The sequence below is a fragment of the Ailuropoda melanoleuca genome, chromosome 19 (genome assembly GCF_002007445.2).
Source record: "Ailuropoda melanoleuca isolate Jingjing chromosome 19, ASM200744v2, whole genome shotgun sequence".
In the NCBI taxonomy this organism is placed as follows: Eukaryota; Metazoa; Chordata; class Mammalia; order Carnivora; family Ursidae; genus Ailuropoda; species Ailuropoda melanoleuca.
In genome coordinates this window covers 3914766-3939656 of record NC_048236.1, presented here as the reverse complement: position 1 = coordinate 3939656, position 24891 = coordinate 3914766, and the positions used below count along the sequence as shown (strand labels likewise).

At 37.8% G+C, this 24891-nt stretch overlaps 2 protein-coding genes across 10 annotated transcripts in view; one reads left to right on the top strand and one right to left on the bottom strand.

The window, feature by feature from the left end:
- RUNX2 (RUNX family transcription factor 2) overlaps positions 1-24891 on the bottom strand; it is a 266126-nt gene that overhangs the window by 208853 nt on the left and 32382 nt on the right. The gene's annotated exons all lie outside the window — the stretch shown is intronic.
- Positions 8010-24891, top strand: part of SUPT3H (SPT3 homolog, SAGA and STAGA complex component) — a 548006-nt gene continuing 531124 nt past the window's right edge. The window contains exons 1-2 of one of the 3 annotated variants that reach the window (XM_034648178.1): positions 8010-8301; positions 20681-20781. In XM_034648178.1, the coding sequence (XP_034504069.1) occupies positions 20681-20781 (101 nt within the window). In that variant the 5' untranslated portion in view covers positions 8010-8301. Of the gene's footprint in view, positions 8302-17293; positions 17686-19066; positions 19105-20680; positions 20782-24891 lie in introns of those variants that run through there. The other 2 variants (XM_034648176.1, XM_034648177.1) reach the window with 2 other exon arrangements.

The window sequence follows — 24891 nt, the reverse complement described above, 5'->3', positions numbered from 1 at the left end:
GGGGGGGGGAGGGAACAAGCTGGGGGGAGAGGGAGAGGGAGAAGCAGTTTCCCTGCTGAGCAGGGAGCCCTGACCCAGGGCTTGATCCCAGCACCCTGGGATTATGACCTGAGCTGAAGGCAAATGCTTAACCCACTGACTGAGCAACCCAGGTGCCCCCCTTATTGGAGAATAACTTAAAATTAAGAAAACTTAAGTCATTACCTTTCTTCACATGAACTGAGAAATGACTACCATTATTTCGTTAGAATGGGATGATACTAGTGCAGAAGCACAATTTGAGAACTGCTGCATAGAGCAAGTTAGTGAATACTTTTGATGCAGTAAACAGCCATTTTATTATTTCTCTATCATAAATGTGGAAATTGAGTAGGAAGGCAAAAATGTTTTACAGTATTTTCTCTGGAAAACTTGAAATAAAGGATTCTCTTCATTCTTATTTTTAAATCTTGTAGGACACGCATTTCCAAAGAGAAACCAGCAGAATTTTTTAAATCCTTAAGGATGTTGTTCTGAATATATTTTACTGTAATAAAGAAAACGACCAAAGATTACTGGAATGTGGTCAAATAGCCTAATTTGTGCCTTATCATTTGCCGGTTTATTGGGGGAAGTCACAAGTTCCGTAGAAATTGTTCTCAAACATTACAGAATCTCAGAATCACTGGGAGGCGATTACCTGGAGGGCTTGTTAAAAAAGATTGATGTTGAACTCCACCTCCAGTTTCTGATTCTGGGGGTATGGAGTGAGACCCAAATCTGCATTTCTAACAAGAAGTAGATACTGCAACCATGCTTTGAGGACCCTCCAGTCTATACCTCCAGCTATCTTCAATTTAACAAGCCCTTGGTTATTTCTGTTTTATTCCCCACAGTGGTTCAACAAAACTTTATCACCTCATACCAATCTTACAGCATCATCCCCAATTTTCAGCACTTCCATTTCCTATATTACAGGGAAAATTTGGGTCATTGCATGTGAACTACCTCAGGTTCTTATTCCTTTCCTCCATTCTATCCCTTTTCCATTTTCGGGTCTACTTCCTGGACTCTTGATCAAAAACCATCCAGTCTTATCCAGGATTGAATTCCATGTTTGCTTCCTAGAGGTTTTGTAATTGGCCCTCTTCTATATTAAGCGTTCAACCTTTCCTTCCACCAGCTTCTTCTCCAAAGCTTATACATAAGCTCAAGTCCTTGATTTTTGAAAACCTGTCCTGTGACCCTAAATGTTTCTCCTCCAACCTCTTTCTTTTTCATAGGACATGTTCTCGGGAAGAAAAACATATTTGATTTCTCAATTTCCTTATTTACTCTTCTCAAGTCACTACAACCAAGTTTCTAATCCTACCACTCTATTGATGCTGCTTTGCCCAAGGTGACTTTGAACTGGCTAAGCACAGCCAACACCAATTCTCATTTTAGTGCCATTCATCTCTCTCTCTGAAGGTCTCCTGGTTTCTATGACACCACTACAATCTCAGTGTTCTTTGTAAGTTCTTACTCTCCCTTTCCCATTGAATGTGGGATATCTGGAATCTAATCTTTGGCTTGCTTCTCTTTCTTCTATGTATGCTTTCTTGGGCATTTCATTGTCTTCCTTGGCTTCAGTTGTGCCCACATAGATGCTTATGAGAATGTTCTTAGGCCAAATCTAGGAATAGGGCTAAATTCCACATCTGAGTGATGTGTCTAGAATGCTGTATGCTGTGTGCTGCTGGTTCTCAAATCTAAAAGGCCATTTAACTCTCTTGACTCCAGACTTTAGCCTAGGTTCTATCTCCACCATTGCACCTGAATAGTCTAGTTGACTGTTGATGGTAGCCACCTGAATATTTATATGACCACTTTAAACTAAAAATGTTCAACTTGCCACTTACTAAGTTGAGAAAACTTGGAATCGTCCTTGAGTTCCCTCTCTTTCCTTGCTTCCATCCTCATATGTTACCAGTCACTAAGTCCTATAAATTCTACTCCTTTAGTATTTATCCTACCTGTCGTCTTCTATTTGCTGTCCCCACACAAAGCTTTGTGAAGATGCTTTTGGGCAAAATCTAGGAAGAGGGCTAAGTTCTACATCTGAGTGGATGTTTGTGGAATAAGGACAGTTGGAAGCTCATCCATGAACATCATTAATTTAGCATAAGTGGAAGTTCAGAGCAAGAGGGGACCATGAGAACATTAGCTCCCCAGAAATACGAAGAGACTCTGAGTTGGCTGTTGGGCTTGCAAATGAGGTGGAATTGTTGCTCAATCCAGTTTTAACCTACAGCTTAAAAGTCAGGGAGAGCTCAGCTAATATCTGTGTTACATATTATCATGGTGACTTTACTCTTGTTTATACAACTTCGTCTCTCCTAAATTTATCAGTAAGAAGTCATTTTGAGGTCAGACACTCGTTGTTGTCATTATATCTCCAAGACCTAACAATGGCCGATATACTTAAGGGTCCTCATTAAATGTTTGTTAAAAGAATAATTGTCATACTGACATATATTTATTGAATTCAGAAAAGGTAAAACACTAATACTTGAGATAGGATCTCCTGTTTCATTTATTCCCATGTCTAATATACCAAAAATATAAACATCATAAAGATTATTCAATAGCTCATTAAAAACTGGAAAACAACAATAACTATAACATTTTCAAAGTGTCAAGAACTTTTCATTTAAGTCCTGATAATAACACATAGATACCCTTATTCCTATTTTATAGTGGAGGACACTTATTTTTTTGAGAAGTTGAAAAATTTGTCCAGGACATCATGGCTTATAAGTGGCACCAAAGCCCATATATTTTGTACTATACCTGACTGAGTTATTGAAGTTGTCTTAAACATATTCTGTAAAGAGAAAATATGGCCTAAGCTGCATCTTTAAAAAAACCCTAAAACTAAAACTAAAATAACTTAATCAAATCTGCTGGCATAGTTTCCTGATCACTAAGAATTGTTCTGAGCATTCCTTAATCAAAATAGGCTAACTGCATCTAGCTACAGAGTGTGAACCAGGAATAGCAGGTTGCATTAGCCATACTGTGGTATATTTCACTCATGGCACTGATTAAGTTTTGGCACTGCTTCCATGCATAATTAAAAAAAAAAAAGAAAAAGAAACGTATATGTGTAATAGCAAATGGAGGCAGTTATTCAAATAATTCACTGAAATAGATCCAGTTTTACATCTAAATATTTCAATGAAAATGCTTTGAGGAGCTGGATGTTCTGAATATTTGTGTCAACTGAATTCCCCACCTTGCTGTCAGGTATTGATAGAAAAACAGCAAAGGAAAGGGATTTTTGTTTGTTTGGCTTTGGTTTTTATTTTTATTTTTTTTTTTAAGATTATTTATTTATTTATTCGACAGAGATAGAAACAGCCAGCAGGAGAGGGAACACAAGCAGGGGGAGTGGGAGAGGAAGAAGCAGGCTCATAGCAGAGGAGCCTGATGTGGGGCTCGATCCCATAATGCTGGGATCACGCCCTGAGCCGAAGGCAGACGCTTAACCGCTGTGCCACCCAGGTGCCCTTGACTTCACATCTTCTTAAAACAAAAGTAAGATATTCCTTGACATATGTTATACAGGTCTAGTTGGGTCTCTATTATGTGAGCATGATTAGAAATTAATTCAACAATTATTAAAGAAGTTTACAGATGCGAACTTTTCTTCATTTCCATAAGAATTTACTTATGATGGCAAAACAATAGAAAATAGAAACATTGTACTTACTTATTTATGCCCAAAAGGGGATCCTTCATCTCTTACACCCACCCAACCTATCCATCCCCACTTTCTCCCATTTCAGTTATGGCAAATTCATTTTTCCAGTTTCCCAGAACACTTTGGTCATCCTTCATGCCTCTCTTTCTCCAGAACCCCCAATCCAATCTGTCAGGAAATCATACTGATTTTGAAATTATAGCCAGAATTTAACTAGGTCTTATAGAGTCTACCGTAATGACCCTAGTGCAAGGTACCATCACTTCTTGCCTTGGTTACTTCAGTGAGACCCGTGCTCTACAGACTATTTTTAATCTGGCAGCCAGAGTAATTATTTTAAAACCAAGACTACATCCTGTCAATCTTCTGCTACCATCCTCCCTGCCCTAGGCAACATAGGCCTTATACCACCTGGCCTCCTAGTACCTCTGTGACCTCACATTATACTATTTCTTTTTTTCTGTCTTTCTTTTTTTATTCCAGGTAATTGTTTTTCAGGTAAAATGGCCTCTGGCCACTTCCTGCAACTTACTAGGCTTGTTCCCAACTCAGGGCCCTGGGTTGTTCTCACCGCCTGGAGATATCAGCAGATATCTCTTTCTTTAGATATTTGCAGCTACCTCCTTTATCTTCACCAAGTTATTATTCAAATGCCGCTTTCTCAGTGGGGCCTACACTGCTTGCCCAATTTAAAAATGAACAATTCTCCTATTCCACCAGTACTTTGTCACATTCCTTATCCCTTCCCTGTTGTATAAAATTTCCCCCCCTGTTCTGTTACATCCATGGCTTTCTAACATATTATTTTATTTAGGTGTTTATTTAGTTTATTGTTCAACTACTCCTACTATGTTTGATAATGGCATAGATTTTTGTCTGTTTTGTTCACTGCCATATCTGCAGCTCCTAGAATAATGTCAGGCACATGGTAGGCCTACAATAATTATTTGCTGAATGAACTAATAAGCACCCATCACCTACACTCAGTGAATAGACCTTACCTTTGAGGGGAGAAATGCAGAAGTTGTTTGTTTCCAGAACGAGAGGATTATATATTGGATTCCATGGGAATGAAAGCAGCTAAGTTTCCACGTGTCTAGAGAGTTCAGGGGCTCTTTGAAACCCTGATAGTCTACGATTCCTTTCCCACTAAATTTGAAACCATGATCATTTTTTCAGCAACGAAAGACTAATTTTAAAAGATTGTGGAGTGTTAAATCTGCAATGAGAGGTTCCTAAGAGGATGGATCATGATCGCAATTCTACAAGCTGCTCAGAATTCTTAACAATTCTTCTCTCATCACTGTATTGCTCTTTTTAATTTGAAATCTATGAATGTAGTTTGGAAGGTATGGGAAGCCAATTTGATTACACCTTGAATAATTATGTGATGCACCCCCCCTCCCGTATTTCAATAGGTTTGATTAGTGTATATTTTTCATGTTGGTCTTTTTTTTTGACGTGCATAATATCAGTTGCATATTCATGTCAGCCTACAGTGAGAGCCTCGAATATTCTGTACTTTTGGTTAGCACAGATATATTGAATGCTGAAATTATCTTTACCATTTTAACATCCATTCTTTGGTCGTTCCTTTTAAAGGAGCATAGAATTTTAGAGCTACAAGGCTTTCATTCATTTGGTTTGATTACCTTCTTTTATAGACGTGAAAACGGAGGCCCAACAATGCTAAATAACTTGCCCAGGTGCCACAGAACTGAGTAATCTTTTTGCTCAGAACAACTTACTCTAAAAGTAAAGCAAGCTGGAATTGAAAAATAGTTCTTAATATCAGCAAATTAATTGAATAAAGCAACAATTGCAATCTGCAGTTCCAAACAATATACAGTTCTACCCAGTTCATTTCCATGGTGACTTTATAAGCCACTATTTGGAAATCTAAGGCAGAGAGAACCAAAGAACAAAATAATCGATAAATAAGAAAAGAAAGAGCTTCCTTCAGACATCCTAATAAATAAGAGTCATGGATCACAAAAGAATAAGAATTTGCAGGTCACCTGAAGTGTACTGTCTCTATGATTCCACATGAGGAGAAGAGACCACTTCATCATAGAGATGTTTCTATAGAAGGCATAGCTTCTGCTATCTGGAGAATTAGGGTTTCTTTCATTGCCTAACCTAATCATTTGTAGGATGCCAAGAGGCATTTTTACTCAGATATCTGCACTTTCTTTTTTCACTAGTGACTCTATATGAAGGTTATTATGCCAGAAGAATGTGAAAGTCTACGGTAACAATGCTTCATTTTCCTTTAACAGCTCTGTTTAAGGGATAGAGACATTTTTGTGGTGTGATGCATTCACTTGGTCTCCTGGCATTTTCTCCACATGCTTTGGAAATCATGTATTTTTCTGAGAGGTGGTAGTCGTGAATGTCTTCATTTCAGGAACAGCTTCATTGTTTTAGCTTTGTTATAATTAAGATACCCTAGTAGCCTCGATAGTTTTGGATACTTGATATTAATCTAATGGAAGATATTTTGACCCTTTGTGTACAGCAATGCTCTCAAACTACAAACAAAATTATGGCTAAATCAAATTTTTTAAATGGATTTTAATAGATTCCAGGAGGTAGGAACACTAGGATAACTCATGTAACTTCAAAGCTAAGATCTCTGCCAACAGCACAATTCGCAATTTCCTAAGAGTGAATTTTTGAGTTCCTTCTACCAGTGCCTCATTTAATTCAGTTTCCGTTCTCCATGGCTCACTTTCATTAACTCCTGTTGTGTATGATTATATGTAGGTTAGACACCAATAGCCTGAGAGTAAGAAGATCTGGGTTCTATTTTGAAAAGCTAGGTCAAATCTGGCCTCCACGTGATGCAGGTAAAACCCCCATGCAAGTAGGATGGCAACATTAACTGAAAGTAATTTTAATTGAAAGGATCTGGTTCGGGTTGTATTTCCTTAGATGTAATATCAATTTTTCTCTTCATTTTCTCCTAATTATTTTCTTGGTAACATACTTGAAAGGGCTTTTCAACTACTGTATAAATCGGTTTTCTTTTGTAAGAAATTACAATTCTGTTACTTTCCCTTCCTTATTCTCTACACTTTGCCCAGCATGGCATTAAGCCCTGATTTACACATTATGATGAGGTTTTACATCCTACATATATTTATTATTTTGGAAATTTAAGTTTTGGCAAATAGTGAAGTGTTGGGGAGATTAAAGAGAAGTAAACACAAAATTAATAGTAGACTCAACTATGACCCAGAGGAAATATTCAAATAAGTTGCTATTTTAAAAAATGTAAGCAATTAGGGAGAAAAGATTGTCAGAACACAAATATTCATAGGCAAGAAAATAACTGAAGCTACAATGCTTTAAAAGACTTGATGAAGGTTAGTCGTTGAATTTCTGTGAAATACTTTATAATATTTGAGGTCACAGGAGTGGATGTAAGCATGGATGATAACTCAGTTTTCTTTCCTAAACAGCTGAAAATAATGTGGAAAACATAAATAACAAGCCTTCATATACTGAAGTAATTGACTATTGTATTAAAGAACTACATCCGTATCACTGAAATTGAGGGCACAGGACAGCTCAATAGTGGGGGTGCAAGATTTACAAATGAGGAACAGGCCAAAATCCTAAGGAAAAATAAAAATAGGATCATCCAGAAACAACAACAACAACCAAACCACCCTTTGATACAGAAAAAGAGTTCAATTGTAAAAACGTGGTCGTTAAATGCCTGAACTGGGTAAAAGGAGTCTGGCGGGGGAGTTAGAGGTATTCATTGTGGACCAACTTTTCGCACTGCGTCTCCAAAGATTTGCTGCAGAGGCAGTGTGGGGAGTGGTGGTGTTAGGGAGCCTGCGGAAGAGCTGGAGTCTCAGGGTCCCGGAAACACCCAAGCACTGCGGTCCCCTGGGGGAGCTGGTCTTTTTGATCTGCTTCCCTTCCCTATCCTAAAAGCACAATCCGGTTAAGACCCCGATTCACCGCAGTTCCTAGACAGAAACTTACACAGGCCAACCTCTGCCCTGAAGCCGAACACAAACTTCCAGTGCAGGTCACCCAACCGCTCGAAAACCCTAGCCCTCTCAGCTCCATTCTTAAAGAACGGCATGGCCCTCGAACACCCTTCGATTCTCGGCTTAACTCCGCTCCTCTCCCAGCTGACCCCGCTCCCAGGCCCGCCGCCCGGATCAGGGTGGCCCGCCGCAGGGAAAGCGGCTACGGGAGCGTTCCACGACGCCCCGCCCCCCAGCGAGCGTGGCGGAAGTGGCTTGCTCGGGAAAGGAGACCACGGCCACCTGGCCGAGCGCGCATGCGTCAGCGCCCGCGCCGCTAGTGGTGGGGGCGTCTGCAGCGCTCCCTCCTCCGTCTCCGCAGCCCCCGCCCCACGGAGAGTCGGGCTCACGCCATTTTGTGCCCCCCCCCTTGCCCCGGCCGAGCCACCTTCTCCCTTTCTACACTCTCAGCCCTCCACCCCGCCCCTCTCCAAGCGTGTCCCGGGCCGCCGCAGCAGAAACCGCACCATCTCTCCCCACATTCTCCACGAGGGACGCGCAGCCGTGCCTACAAGTGTTCTTAAAGCAGAGGTTGTAGGGGGGTGCGGGGGGCGGTGCGGGGCGGGCGGGGAGAGGTCTGCGAACCGGGAGGGACGGCGCGCGGCGAGCCCCGCGTCTCTGGGCCCCGACCCCGCCCTGGCCCCTGCCCAAAGGCGGCCGCGGAGGAGGAATGGGCATTTGCGCTCAAAGGCTGAAGGGAGGACGGTCGTGTGAGGCTCTGGCCGGGCTCGGCACCCGGTTCTCCCGCCGAGCGTGGGGCTGGCTCTTGACTCCTCCCCGTCGGCGGGTGGGCGTGGGGCGAGGAGAGCTGGGCAGGCGAGCGGGAGCTGGCGTGGCTGGGGTGTGTTAGGCACCTTTCACGCGTCCCGTAGCTAGTGTTTTGCTGGGAAGAATCTTTAAAGAAGGAAATTGCTTTATGGGCCGGGTGGAAGAAGCGTTAGGTAGCGTTAGGAAAAGTGTAGCATCCGGGAAAACGAAAAGCTAGACTGTTCTCTGTGGGCTGTGCCCACATCTGTGACCTCCTAGGGAAATGATTTAGCCCGCGTTTGGCTCGGTGTTCCGGTCTGTAAATGGGGGTAGTAATAGCCTGGCTCAGAGCTGTCAGGATTATGAGGTAATACAGCACCGGGCCCTGATCAATTACATGTTAAGTGTAATTAATATTAGTCTCCATGTTTTAAAAAACTCAGAATGACTGTGACCTTGTTCTCTAAGTTAAAAATCAAGACGCTTGAAGGTCCGATAATCGAGAGTAGATTTATAGGAATAGTGGAATGTGACATCTGACACTCGGAGACGACACTAACATATGTTATTAATGTACACGTGAATAAATTAGCATACCTTCGTGAGGCTGATACAAACTTTGAACTGTTTCGTTTGAAAGAAGTTAGTATATATTTATAGGGGAGGAAAGGACCTAGGGTTTTAGTGTATGTTAGGAGTCAGAACTTTGGAAATGGAATTGAGTTAGCCCTGCAGAGATTTACATGAAGACCAAATTGAGGACGGAACTCCTGGAATTTCTGGTGGATGTTTCAGAGAGACTGGATTAGACTGAATATGAGAACAGTTTTTTGATGGTACTTTGCAAAAAGAGAATGCAGTTCATTGGCCTTCATTCATTATTGCAAGTTTCTTATCTCTGGGAATTTCAGGCAAAGATCTAGAGCAGCCTATGTCTAGAGCAGCAATGTCCAATATTGCAGAACTTTCTGCCATGATGGAAATATTCTGTAATCTGTGCTGTACGCATAAGGTATCCACTAGCCTCAGGTGGCTCTTGAGCACTTGAAATGTGGATAGTGCACTGAGGAACTTAATTTTAAATTTTGTTTAACTTAAATATAAATAACCACAAGTGGCTGGTCACTGACTTATTGGACAGTGTAAGCCTAGAATTTAGACTTTGAGATCCCTTCCAATTCTTGATTTGGTTGAGTTTTAAGTCAAAGAAGACAACTCTTGGAACATTTATTGCCTTAGGGAATCATTATATTCAAATAATGCCTTTTGCTCAAAAACTATAGTTCAAAGCATGGGTCTGTTAGTATTTATTTACAGCTTGACAAATTAAAGCAAATCATTCTTTTGACTCCTTAAGTTGTACAGCTGATGCCAGATTCATCTGGAGAGCCATAGCAATACCATCTGGCATTTCCTTTAATCATTATTGTACTGTATTGTGACCATGGATTTTCACTATCTTTTATCATTTTGGTTAGGTTTAGTGAAGACTTTTCAACTTTTTTATTCCTGAAGTTTTTTTTCCATTTGAAAGATGGTGGTTTTTTGGTTTTATAACTTTTGTATAATAAAGCAAGTTGATAGTTTCTAGTAGTAACCTTTGAGCATTGGGCCATTTTATTTTATTTTTAAAAGATTTTGAGAGCTCTAAGGAGGTGGGGGAGAGGAGCAGAGGGAGAGGGGAAGCAGTCTCCCCACTGAGCAGGAGCCTGACCTGGGACTTGATTCTAGGTCTCTGAGATCATGACCTGAGTGGAAGGCGGACACTTAACTGTCTGAGCCACCCAAGTGCCCCAGCATTGGACCATTTTAGAAATAGTTTTGTGGTTATTGGTATTCAAAACTTTTGAAGAGATAGTCTGAAACTTGGTGATATTTGTAAGATTTCTTTCTTTGATATATGTAGATCTGTTTTTTTCTTTTTTTAGCAAATGTCTATAAAGTTAAGCTTGAGAATAAGACTTAAAAAAAACTTTTTTATAGATAACATCCTTAACTCTGGCCTGGTGGCTGTAAAGTGGTGTCCTTAGTCTCAAGGCTGAAGATAATTGTTAGACCTGGGCCAAAAACTTAAAGCTCATGGATTAAGCAATATACAGAGAATAGCCTATAACATACAAATCAAAATAGGTTGGTCTTATACAGGGTGATTGTATAGCCCATCTTCCCGCCACAGTCATTGTTTAGGGCCTGTTTGTCCTGGCATAATTATTAATAGAGTCCCTTTCATATATAAAATGTCCCAGTTAGAGCCACATAAAAATATGATCAGCCTACTTTTATTCTTGTTGAAATTTGCAATATGTAATTCTAGGAGGATTAACCATATTGCAGTCTCACAAATGCACTAAAATATTGAGAGAATTGTTGCTTGTGTGCTTAAATAATAGAGAAGATATCTGGAATAAGGCCAGCAAGTGACCTGTCCCTTTAAGCCGCTGGTAATTACAATGTTTTGCTTCTCTCCTTCTATTGAATGGATATCTTGGGCAGCTTGATTTTAGTTTTTTCCTACAAAAATGATCTTTTAGTGTAGGAAGCTGCAAAGAAAGTCAGACCATGTCAATCAAATCAGAAGACTGAGTATTCTTGTTGAAAATGATACCCATTTTATTTTATGGTGAAGTTGAATAGTGAAGTTGGTCAGAAATCTTTTATTATGTATTTAAAATGTTCAAGAAGGATTTTGCTTATGGTTCATTTAAATAGTAAAGAAAAATACTTCAGTCAAATGCATTATTGTATTAATTTATACTGTGGTAGGTAAAATGTTTTATTGAGGGTCAAACACACTTGGTTTGAGTCCTTACTCTGCTGAGGATTAAAGGAGGTAATCCACGCAATGCATTGCTTACAGCAAAGCACATAGGAAGTAAGTGCTCAATAAATATTAGTTGTTTTAGCCTTAAGTTTACTGATTTTTTAAAAATATTTTATTTATTTGACACAGAGAGAGAGCACAAGCAGGGGGAGCGGCAGGCAGAGGGAGAGGGAGAAGCAGACTCCCTGCTGAGCAAGGACCCTGGGACCCAGGCGTCCCTTAAGTTTATTGAATAAAAGATCTGGAAGAGTTATTGATGTTCTGAGATACATTGTGGATAGGTGCAAAGAAGTACTTAAAACTAATTCTGAAAACCTAAGTTTAGTCCTTCTCTACCATATTCTCTCTTTGTGACTTCAGTTAAGGTATTTAACTTCCATGAGTATCAGTTTGTTCTGTAAAATGGAATTAGTGTCTCACCTCATCCCAGCCTTCTTACAGGATTGTTGAAGACTTCAGAAGAGAATTACACAAATTGTCTTGCTTTACAGACATTTTATTTATCGGTTTTGTCTCAGCTTTTCATCCTACTACCTCTAGTGAAGACTGACCTTAAATCTGCAAAAATTGTTGTATATTTTTATTTGTAAAACAGCATACTAGGCACTACCCGAGGTTGCTCTTTTTAACAGTACTGTAATTCATGGTATTGGTGCTTTACTGATTTGCAATATATTTTCTTTCTTTCTTTCTTTCTTTCTTTTTTTTTTCCCAAGATTATTTTGGGGGGGGGGGAGGGACAGTGGGGGAGAGAGAATGCTAAGCAGACTCCACAATGAGCAGGGAGCCTGACTCGTTCCCAGGACCCTGAGATCACGACCTGAACTGAAACCAAGAGTGGATGCTTAACCAACTGAGCCACCCAGGTGCCTGTGATATATTTTCTACACAAAACAACTACATACTACTGCTAAGGAAGACCCAACATTTTCGTGGGCATTTGATGTATTCCATCTACTGTGCTAAGTGCTTATCTCATTTATTTATCCAAACATGTCATTCCCACTTAATAGGTGATACCAATGAGGCTCTTACTTTCTAGAATGGATCTGTTAGTTTTTTTTGGCATTATACTGCCTCTGATAATATCTGGCTGCTAGTGGATATTGAAGGTTAAATAAGGTAATGAATATGGAAATAGCATGCTATCTGGCACATGGTATGTAGTAGCTGCTGAAAAAAATTGTTCAATAAATTCATAAGACAGTAAATTGAAGTAATTTATGTGAGTGTACTTCTAAATGCAAAATACTATACAAATATAAATTATTTTAAAATCTCGAAGCGTACTCTTGCTGTTTTAAATGCTATAGAGGTCTTAAATGACTGAAGATTGTATATTTCACTTCATATTATTTGCTTCTGGCTCTTTAAAGGAGTACTCCTAATCATAACATTCTTTCTCTGAGAATATATATGTTTAATGATAATACTTTGTGATATGTTTTTAAGAAACTGTAATTTTGCTTGGATTCTTCTTTTTCTTCTTCATCACAATCATGAACTGAGTGCTTTCTACGCACCAGGCACTGTCCTGAGTGCTTTATATATATTACTTCATGTAATCTACAAGACGAGTATATTTTTAACCTGCTTTTTAAAGATGAGGGAACTGAGGCAGAGAGGTGATGTGACTTGCCCAAAGTCACATGGTAAGTGTTCGAGTCTGTGTTTGAACTCCAGAGCCCAGCTATTTACTGCTAAACTGTGAGTCAGCATAGACAGATATTTCACAACAAAGTTCACTATGACAAACACATTGTGGAGGTCTTGTGAGTTACTTATGATCAACTTTTATTTGTATGTTCTTTGTGGGATAGTAGAAAGAACTCTGGACCAGAAGTCAGGGGACCTCAAGTTTTAGTCCCAGCTGTATCACTAAATAGTGATGTGTCTTTGGACAGTTCAAGAAACCCCTCTGGACTTCAGTTTCCTCACCTGAAAAATGAGGGATTTGGATGACATTAGTTTTTTTCAAACTGTAGTTCTGAACCTCAGATGTCTTTGGTCCCCCTCCCGCCAATTTGTATAGCTATAATTTTGTGTATTGTAATTGTTTATCCATATGCCTAAGATTTACTTTTAAGCAAAGAATTCCTGAACTTTTCAAGTCATCAGTCTCCAAGATAACTTAATGACAAGTCCCCTGACTACTTACTATGTATCCGACTTCTCAGTAATTTCACATTATTTAGTGTTAAAGGATATAGGCATTGTTTATAAATGAAAAAAACTTAGACACTAAAATGGGAGATTCGTGAATTTTTGTAAAAATACGTATGTACCTGGACAGAATATTTCAGGTTATCAGCTACCTGTGATCAAAACCTGATTTTTGTTAGACTTGTGACCTTTACCCAGTTTTATTTTTTTAAGATTTTATTTATTTATTTGATAGAGATAGAGACATCCAGCGAGACAGGGAACACAAGCAGGGGGAGTGGGAGAGGAAGAAGCAGGCTCATAGTGGAAGAGCCTGATGTGGGGCTCGATCCCATAACGCCAGGATCACACCCTGAGCCGAAGGCAGACGCTTAACCGCTGTGCCACCCAGGCGCCCCAACCTTTACCCAGTTTTTACTCTCCCCTTCCTTATTGGTAGGGGGATAATATATGCCTTGTAGGGTGAATGTGAACAAATGTGAACTAATACAGCTGAAAGTCTTTTATACATTCTGAAATGCTTGTACAAATTCAGCGATTTTTTACATGCCTACAGCAAATCTCTGATTCCTTTTTACTTTTAATCACATGAACCGTGTTTTTAACCACAAGAGATAGTTTATTGACTTGTTTATATTTAAAATAGGCTCCTTGTAAGGTTCAGTATTTCTAGAATGTGAATCTGGAGTGGTGGAGAATCTTGATGTTTAAGAGAGCTCCTTTTTTTTTTTTTTAAAGTTTTTATTTATTTATTTGACAGAGATAGAGACAGCCAGCGAGAGAGGGAACACAAGCAGGGGGAGTGGGAGAGGAAGAAGCAGCCTCATAGCGGAGGAGCCTGATGTGGGGCTCGATCCCAGAACGCCGGGATCACGCCCTGAGCCGAAGGCAGACGCTTAACCGCTGTGCCACCCAGGCGCCCCAAGAGAGCTCCTTTTTTGGCATCCTTGTCAAATACGCTTACTATTAAAAATATAATTGACTAAAAGTTTCTGCATTTATCTGAAAAGTTAACCATTAAGTCACTCAATTAAATGATATTTTATGTAAAAGCAACAGTGTTTTAATATGAGAAATGTAAGCTTGCCATTTTGTCAGGGTTTAAATATTACGTATTTTAGGATGATTTGGTAGGCGCATTTGCAGTGCTTTTCAAGAACTGTTTTTGCAAAGAATAAAAATTTTTTTTTGAAACTCAATATCTTCCTAAGAGAGTACTGGATATGAAAGCACTTGGACTAGAAGCCTGTATTAAACTGAGACTAAAGAAGAAGAATGTAATACTAGTACTTCACAGGTCTCTGAGCAGTCTGTCACTGAACTCCTATATCTGTCGGTTAAAAAAAAAGTAATTGCTTATGTAGCCAACGAGGATATGTAAATGCACAGTTTCTATCTGCCTGTTGAGAATTTTCATGGTTTATAGATGTTTTGATAATGTTTTCAATTCAGATATATTTCTTGACTGCCTGATACATGGTAGCCATTGTCTTCTTTATAACACTTCTCTGAGAGAGGCAGAAATTATTCTTGACAGATGGAGAAACTGAACTTGAGAGATTAGTTGGTCCTTATTTTAGGATTCTACTGTATTGATTAATTATCCTTCTTCGCACAACCCTGTGACCGTGACTTATTTCAATTTTCTGCCTTACAACATCTGTCGTAAAACTTCTACAGGATTTCATCTCCACTTGAATGTCTAATAGTTATCTCAGACTTAATATGGCTCAAACTGAACTCCTGGTTTGTTTGTATTTTCCTTTTCAGTTTTGCCGATCTCAGTACATGGTACGCCATCTAACCTGTGCTCAGGCCCCAGACTTCAGTGTCAACTTCAGAGTCATCCCTGACTGCTCTTGTCTAGTCCATCAGCAATCAGCTCTGTCTTCAAACTATGTTCCAGAAGTCTCACCACTTCTCACCATTTCCACTTGTTCCACTAATTCAGGCCACTGTCCTCTCTTGTCTAAACAGCTTCGGTAACTTTCTGACTGGTGTCCTTGCCTGTACCTTTGCTTCTTCATAGTATAATGTCACAGCAGTGAGAGTTACCTTTTTAAAACCTAAAATATTTCAGGGGTGCCTGGATGGCTCTTGATTTTGGCTCAGGTCATGATTTCAGGGTCATGAGATCAAGCCCCATGTTGGGCTCTGCACTCAGTCAAGAGTTGGCTTGGTATTCCCCCCACCCCTCTCCATCTCTCCCTGCCCATGCCCCGCCTACCCCCGTGCTTGTGTATGCATGCACACACTCTCTCTCTTTCTCTCTCAAAAATCTTAAAAAACCCTAAAATATTTCAAGTCTGTTCCTTTTTCACAATTCTCTAATAGTTTCACATTATATTAAACTAAAATTTAACCTCCATGGCCTAGAGTGCTTTATATCATTTGGCCTCTTGCTGACTCTCAGACCTTATTTTCTACTACTTTTCCCCTTTGTTTCCTTCACTTGAGCCACACTGGCCTCAGGATCTTGGTACTTTGCTATTCTTTTTGCCTGGAAGTTCTCCAGAGCTCCCTCCTGGGCTTCGTTCAGATCTTCTATTAAATGTCACCTCCTGGTTGAAAACAACTTGTTTTCATAGCATTTATCACTACCTGGTATTATATTCATATGCTCGGCTCCTGCATTATAACATCTTTTTGTCTAGCTCTGTCATGACTATGAATCATCTGTTCTTTGGATTATTCATGGTATGTTGCTTCTGTTTTGAGCAGGTAATTGTATGGACTCTTGAGCTTTATACCTTCTGAAGTCCACTTGAAGTGGGGCATATATAAATGTGTTGGAATTACCATTGTGTTATCCCAGATCCTAGGTATAGAAGTGTAAACATTTTGTACACTTAGTTTTTTTTTTTTAGTTTTTACATTCTCAGTGATTGAATGATCATTTGATGTTAGTTTTCACAGCAGGAGAAATTTACATCATGATGTAACTTGAAGTTTTTTTTTTTTTTTTAAACAACAGAACCAGAATGTAGTGTGTAATAGTGTTGGCTTAACCATAATTGCTTCCTGCCTTTGGAGTTCTAGGAAAATGAGAATGTTCTGATTGTAACAGTTTTCTATTAATTTATATTATGTGGGATGTTCAGCTTATGAATGATTGGAATTGGAACTGTGTATGCTCGGAATCAGTACACAGGTCTGCTGAATTAATTTTCCTCAGCAGTGATGTAATAGAAGAAATGGTAAAACATTCCATTGTATTTTAATAAATGGGTAGAATGTTGTATTTCATGATCCAGATATTTATGTTGTTTTGATGGTGCTATAACTAGTAATAAAGTTTCAACTCTTTGAGGTATTTTAAGCCAAAGATAATTTCATGGTGTTTCTTGTTTGGTCATTTAGCACCAAATATATGAGCTACAATGAGAAACACGGTAGTGTGTTCATTATATTTTTGTTTAATTCACGATTGTAATGTGTATTTTTACTACACTTAAAAAATTTTTTTGTTGTATTTTTTGGTTTTTGTTTTTTTTTTTTTTAAAGATTTTATTTATTTATTCGACAGAGATAGAGGCAGCCAGAGAGAGAGGGAACACAAGCAGGGGGAGTGGGAGAGGAAGAAGCAGGCTCATAGTGGAGGAGCCTGATGTGGCTCGATCCCATAACGCCGGGATCACGCCCTGAGCCGAAGGCAGATGCTTTAACCGCTGTGCCACCCAGGCGCCCCTGTTGTATTTTTTGAAGGAAAGAGTATATCCTTAAATTCCATCATTTTAAAATAAAAGATGTCAATTTTTCTACTCTGGAATAGGATTTTACAGGTGTTACATAGTATTGGCTCTTGACTTGATCAGGTTTAAATATAAGTATTAATCAGAGATGAACTTACTCTTTGGGTTCATATTTAAACTCTGGCATGTTGAAATAATCTAGGTCTCCATCTGCACATCTGAATTCATTTTGTAAAATATGGCAAACAGCTGCATTTCAATTGAAAGCTAAAACAACTGCAGGACATTAACCCATTGAGAAGATTACAGTAGGTTTTCAGTTCCATGTTAAATGTATTTATTAGAGAAAATTGACTTGAGTGCTTCTGCTTTTAACTGACTTTTTTTTTTAATGTTTAGGAGAAAGGAAATCAAGCATTGGGATGATAGGACTTTGATGTGTAAAGAAGTTATGTCTAAAGAAGTTAATTATCTAAATCAAACAAAATGCGGGTATGGGAAATAATTATTTTAAAGATTTTAATGAGCTATCAGCTCATCATGTCAGAAAAATGTTATTCACCTGTTTGATTTAAAAATTAAATAACTTGACTGTGAAAGGATGATCGTGGTTATAATAAACTAGGATTGGGACCTTTTACCTCTTACCAGTAAATACTCTGGATGTGAAACATTTGCAGTAGGGGGACAACTGAAGAGAGCTGTGGTTTTAATACAAATTTACTTTCTGAAGTGTCTCCTCTTCAGAGAGTATTAAACCAGGGTGACTGGATTTGCAAAATGAAAAAGGGGCAGATTGCTTCAGCAGTGTCACGGGACGTTAGGTCACAGGATCGTGCCACAGACTGGCATGTCTTTCAATCTGATATGAGTCAACTTAAATCATAACTGTTTTTGGAGGCTGGGGTTAATACATAAACTTTGAGTTTAATGTTTTCTCCGCGACATCATATCTTTGCCAGTGTTCTGGTGGGACGAGGGAAACCATTTCTAAGGTCCTTGAGAGAGCCAGGTTCCTTTTTTATCACTGTCCTGATTCTGTCGGACTAATCCTAGAAGTCATTGGGTTCCTGTCTTTCTGCCCTCAGTCTTGGATTTGGGGATGTGATTTTTTTTTTTTAAACCTGAGTTCTAATGGTGATGCTTCTTTTCGTATATTATTTGTAGAAAAAAGTACTTACTTTAAAAGTCTGTGTGAAAAAAAAATTGAGGATTGAAAAAAAGTTGATGGTCTTCATAGCATTAGCTTCTTTGTATGTTTTAGAATTTCAGTTTTCAGGCTCAATTTGAGTCAAAGGTTTTTCCTTCTCTCCTCTTTCATTTGGCCTGGCCCTTAGGGACCTCAAACTAGACCAAGGCTTATGTTGGCAGATAGTTGGCCTTGCCACAGAAAGATATTGGGATATTCCAGATGGAGCCAACCAGCTAGCATGCTGCTTATCTCAGACCTCTGTCCCGTTGCCTTCTCTCAAAAGCTTTGTATATGGCCTATCTCAGGCAGTGGTTTATAGTAAGTTTTGTTTGTTTGTTTGTTTAGGTTTTTGTTTTGTCTTGTTTTGTTTTCTCAGTCATCTTCATGGAGCCCAGAGCTTCCATCTCAGAGCTTGGTGAATAAGCCTGGTTCAGGTTTCCTGTATCAATTTTAGCCTACATTGCCCACAGGAGCTGTCAGGTTAGAGGATGTATTAAGAAGATAAATTTCACAGCAAAGTGAAGAATGAACTGAAATGGAAAGAGAGAAGCTATAAATAGTGCTTATAGAGAGGGCCATAACAGGAGAACAAGATGGGGAGGATGTAAGAACATAAAGTAGAATTTGTTTTTTTTTTTTTTCCCACAAATTATAGGGTGCAGGAGAAGGAGTCAAAGACTGACAGATTTTGAGCTAGGATAACTGCTAGCAGTAGTGAGGTCAGTATTGAAAAGTATTTGATAAGGAAACTACTTAATATTTGTTGAATTGCATTAAGGTCTTTTAGTGAAAATATTCAAGTTTCTTAGACTTGTAATTGTGAAAGAAGAGTAACCTAAATTTGTCGTATAAAAACTTCTAGCTGATCAATAAAAGGAGAATTCTTAAGGTCTTTTTGTATACAATTATGATAGTTAATATTGTTTCCTTACTGTGTGCTAAGAGCTGTTCTGAATGCTTTGTACATATTAGTTCATTGAATGCTCTCAACAACCCCAAGACTGTGGGTTTATCATTCCCATTTTGAAGATGAACTGAAGCACAAAGAAGTTAAGTAATTTGCCCAAAGTCCTAGTAAAGTAGCAGAACTTGGATTTGAACCCAGGCAGTCTGACTCCTGGCTTCTCCTAGTTTACTACAGTATACTTAAAGTTTACAGTACTGCTTTATTTTATCATATATTCAAATCTGCAGATCATTTTTAAGGAAAATTATATTGCAAAATTTATATGGACATATGAAATAATAGCTAACATTTACTGAGCACTTACCGAGTGATAGTTGAGGCTTTTATCTACTTTCATTATTTTAATGTTATTTTCACTAATTCTTGTTTATGGGACTGCCACATGCATTAAATAAAATAGTGTATATTAAGATTGGCATGTACTTTCCCCCTTATGCATCAACTTAATTTTATTGGGGAAAAAAGTCATATTTTAAATAAATGATGATTTACTTAACCATGAGATTATAAAAATCACAATGCTTACTTCTGATCTACTGATTGACTTTATTTTTATTATTTATAATTTAGTTTTTGGTTCAAAGGGGAATTAGATTATGCAGTGGTTTTCTAATTTTGTATTTTACAGCTGTGCAACTCTTTCTTTATGTTAACCCTTACTTGGAACCCCAATACATGAAATAGAAAAATCAGAGTTGTTCTGTGGTTCTGGTTGTAACTGGGAGGGTGTGCTTTGGGACCACTGGGAGCTCCTTGAAATACTGCCCATGAACCTTAGGGGTCCCTGGAACACATTTTGAAAACCTTGGAGTTCTGTTAAAGTATTTTAATGGGTCTTTTTCTTCTATTATTTATTATAAAATTTCTACTAAAATGTTTACCACTTAAGTGAGTACTATTTTGATATCGTATTTGACTAAGCAGTTTTTTCCTCTTTACTGTTTCATTTTAAAGATTTATTTATTTATTTGAGAGAGTGCTCATGCGAGTGCGGTAGGTGGGGGGAGGGGCAGAGGGAGGGGGAGAGAGAACCCCAAGCAGACTCCATGCTGAGAGCTGAGCCCTAGGCAGGGCTTGATCCCAGGACCCTCAGATCACCACCTGAGTGGAAACCAAGAGTTGGATGCTTAACTGACTGTACCACCCAGGTGCCCCCTTTACTATTTCATTTTAATAAGGAATATTAAGTATGGACAAGTCAGATTTATGAATAAATGAGAAATTTAAAATTTTCTATACTTTTTGAAGTAATTTATAATTGCTTCCATTTTCCATGCATTTATTTATGGTTAAATACATTTTGTAAGCTCTATTTCTTTTTTATTCAGATGAACAATACTGCAGCCAGCCCAATGGCTACTGCTACTTCAAGTAGTGGAAGAAGTGCCGGAAAGTCTATAAGCTTTGCAGCAGAGCTACAGAGCATGATGTAAGTGTATGTCTGCATCACACATTATTATTTTAAGTTTATTCAGGTTGATAAAAGACAACAAAAATAATAAAATTTCTAAAACTTAACTTGGAAATATGTACTTAATCAAGTAAAAATGAAATAGTCTGATAATAGTTCAAATAGCCATATGCAAAAGGGGCAAATGTGGTTAAAAATGCTAGAGTGGTATTTGAAAAATAAGTACTGGTGTATCTATAAAAGAATGAACAATCCCATGAACATTTTTGTTCTAGTTATTATCTGCTCAAATCTGTGTTATGGATTGTTTATTACTATTTCAGTTTTAGATTTAGAGAACTTTGAGATTGATTATATTCTTGGATAGTTCAGATGTTTTCACAGAGAGGTTCTCAGTTTTTCACAAGTTTCATCATAATTCCGTGAGGCTAATTTAAATTACTCTTTAGTTTTGATAATATTTGAAATCACTGTGTTGCTGAATGTTGAGAAAAAACTTAGAACTTTTAAAAAACACATTTATTGTTTTTGAGAAATTGCAGTCATTAAGATTTCTTTCCTAAAGCTTATTTAGCTTGATTTCTGGCTTCTTGCATTGAGTGACATGGCATATTTTGATTTGATAGGAGATAGCACATTTATTAGAGATGTCTGCTGGCATATATTAGTTTTTCTTTATTATTGGTTCAGGAGACAGTTATCTGCATGAGTGAGACAATACATTAGAGCTCTTTTTTTCCTGTGGATACGTTATTTATGACATACTGGGCAAGTTGCAAAGCATGTTTCTGTTGATGATTTAAGTATCTTCCGCTTGTGGGTGTATACTGATAGTCCTCATAGTGGCTTAACTTTTACTGTGTGATGATTATTGTTCAAATACATATACTTGGTAAACATACTTTAGACAACACTGAGAACGTTTAGGTCCTAGGTTCTCAAGCTTTTTGGTGTGAGGATCCTTTTACATTCTTAGTTGTTGAAGACCTTAAACAGCATTTGTTTATGTAGGTTGTATCCATGCATACTTATTGCTTAGAGTTTAGAACTGAGGAATAAAAAATTATTTATTTATTTGAAAAATAGTAAACCTACTACATGTTAACGTAAATATGTGCCCTATAAAAATAATTATATTCTTAAACCAAAAATCGGTAACATTTTGTTAGTTATTAAGATGAGAATAAATTTAATACATTAATTTAGAAGTTATATGAGGAAAGCCTGTGTTTTAAATTAAGGAAAATGTTAAGGGTTTATGCTGGTATACACTTTTATATAATAAGCCTTTTATTTTAGTTTTGTTGCTTTACATTAAGAATCTTTTATGTTGCGTTATGTTAATTATGTTTCAGAATAATAAATGTGCTTTAGAAGGTTTACAGTAAAGTGAAGAAATTCGTTTTCCTGAAGACCTGGTTCATTGATTTACTTTTTATTTTTAAAAGCTTTTAATTTCAAACTCATGAAATTACGGAGAATAGGATAATGAAATCCATGCATCCATCATCTAACCTTAACAATAATTGTGTTTTGCTAGTCTTATTTAACCTACTCTCCACTTTCATGAAATACTTTAAAGCAAATCCTAGACATGGTATTTCAAAGTTGGTGGTATTTATTAAAACAATATATTTGTCATAAGTAAATAAAACAAGCTCTATAGCAAACTATGGTCATGGTCCCATGGACTGGCTGCCTGTTGTTGAAAATGAGGTTTTATTGAACCTCATCCACACTCTTTTATCTGTTACCTGTTGCTGCTTTCATGCTACGTGACAGAGCTGAGTATTTGTGACAGAGACCATATGGTCTGTAAAGCTGAAAATATTTACTATATGGCCCTTTACAGAAAAAGTTTACCTGATCTACAGAAACAGCTCCCTGTAAGAAGAAAGCTTTATTTCCTTTGGTCATTTACACTTAGGAGAGGTTCTTCTTAGTGCATGTGATAGACTGCAGGCCACTTAAGAAAACAGAAAAAAATAAAAGCTAAATTCAGCACTTTCTTATTAAATACTTTTGCAAACATCTTCTCAACTAATATGCTTAAGCTGGATTCAGAATGTAAAAGTTATTGTTGGCTACAGCTTTGGAAGAAATGTACATTTTCCTTCTATTTCAGACCTCTTAGGCCACTCCTAATAGTTACATTCATCATTTATAGTCTGAAGTTATTTTTTTCCCGTTATGAATTGCTTCATAGAACAGGAAAAAAGGGCCCAAATTGGGGGAATCCTTTTAAATTTACCAATATTTTCTATCAGTATAAGGTTTTCAGGCTTTCGATTATATAAGAAACAATATACATTTATTCTTGCTTATTTCACATGTGAAGTGCAGACTTAAATCTTTGTGTTTATAATCCTCTACTGTTACTGTCTTTCCCACCCATTCACCTTAATCAGCTGTTTTTCTCTTGGCTCCCTGCACTCTAAATTAAAGTAACAATATTGTAGTGTCATTTCCAGGTAATAGTTTCACTGAAAGGTGTCTGGTTGTCAAGCACAAATGAAATTGTCATGATCTGCTGCTGTTAAATATAGAGCTGCCAGCTGGTCTGTACTACTATTAGAGCCTTGATAGAATGGACCATATTTTAAGTTTGGTTTGTAAATAGCACAGTGAAGCCTTTTTTAGGAGGTGTTTCTACAAATTTTAAACCAAAGGATTAGCAGACAGTTGCTGTGCGTTGGGGATGACAGCAGCTTTCCCTTACCTAGTGCATATAACTCAGCACATTTGCTGTATGCTTATCACCGCTCTTTGAATAATGTGTGCTGGGAGGGTCCAGCGGCTTTTCGTTTTTAAATTATTGAACTCAAGTAGTCTGTAAATTGCAAAGTGAAATCTCTTCAGTCCACATTGCAGGTATTTTAATAAACTTCTTAAGAATTTTGGTTAATTTAAATGCATGTCAAAGAGTTCTTCCTTGAGCTTTCTCTTCTTTATTTTACTGCACTTTTTCAGGTTTTTGGCCTAGTGATGATGCCAGGTTTTACTGCTCGGCAGCATTTAGTAATTCTCATTAAAAATTGCTTTAAAGATGATTTTGCATTTACATCTTACTTATATTTTGTAAGAATTCTTCCAAATGAAAATTTCATCCTTATTTAAAATTCACAGATTGAAAAGAAATTGTTTTAATCAGTTTTTTAAAATATACAATAAAATTCACTCTCTTAACTGTATAGTTATGCAAGTTTTGCATTTTTAAAAATAAAATTTATTGACCCCTCATTTAATGGCAGGACCTAGATGCCTTCAAAATAGTGTAGTGATAGAGAAGGTTTGTGGAGACACCTAACTGTCATGTAATAGGTTGTGAAAACTAATTTCATGGTAGTATAAAGGAGGGAGTGATAAACTTCTGAGAGTAAGCTTCCTGAGGTCTGTACTTCTGACTTCTCCCCGGAATACCCCTTAAGTATTCTATGAGCACCTCAAACTTAGTATGTCTGAAACCGAACTAATCATTTTTTCAGTAAGATTTGCTTCTTTTCCTGGGAGTTTTTGGGGCACATAGCAACAACTAATCATTCATTGCTGCATTAGATGAGGGCATAGTTAGTTGTCTGTGTGAAATGGCTTTATTTGGCTATGATTTAGCATTTTGAAGTTAGGAGCTGTGACAGAATTGTGCTCCCAGTTCTAGCCTCATGTTAATCTGACTTTAAAGAGACCTAATATGTAAACATATGTATTAGTAATAGATGTTTATTCAGCTGACACAGGGTTCCTTCAAATATTGTTTCCCTGGTGCATTTACGTTTTTTTAGGAAATTGGAGAAAACTTTTTAAAAGGGAGGTAGTGCTAACAATATATTACAACTTCAGAGATGCTTTAATAATACTGATAGTAGTGAATGTTTGTATAGAACGTAATGTGTACCAGGCACTGCCTGAGTACTTCCATGCACCATTTCATTTACCCTTCACACAACCCGGTGAGGTAGATCCTTTTATTCCCCTTTTGTAGATTAGATGAGGAAATTGAGACACAAAAGTCAGTAACTCACAAGAAATTGCCATTTGAGTAAGTGGCAAAACCTGTCTTTAAGCCAGCAAGCCTAACTCCTTCAGAGTCTGTGCTTTTGACATATTATGCTGAACCAGATTTCAGCTATC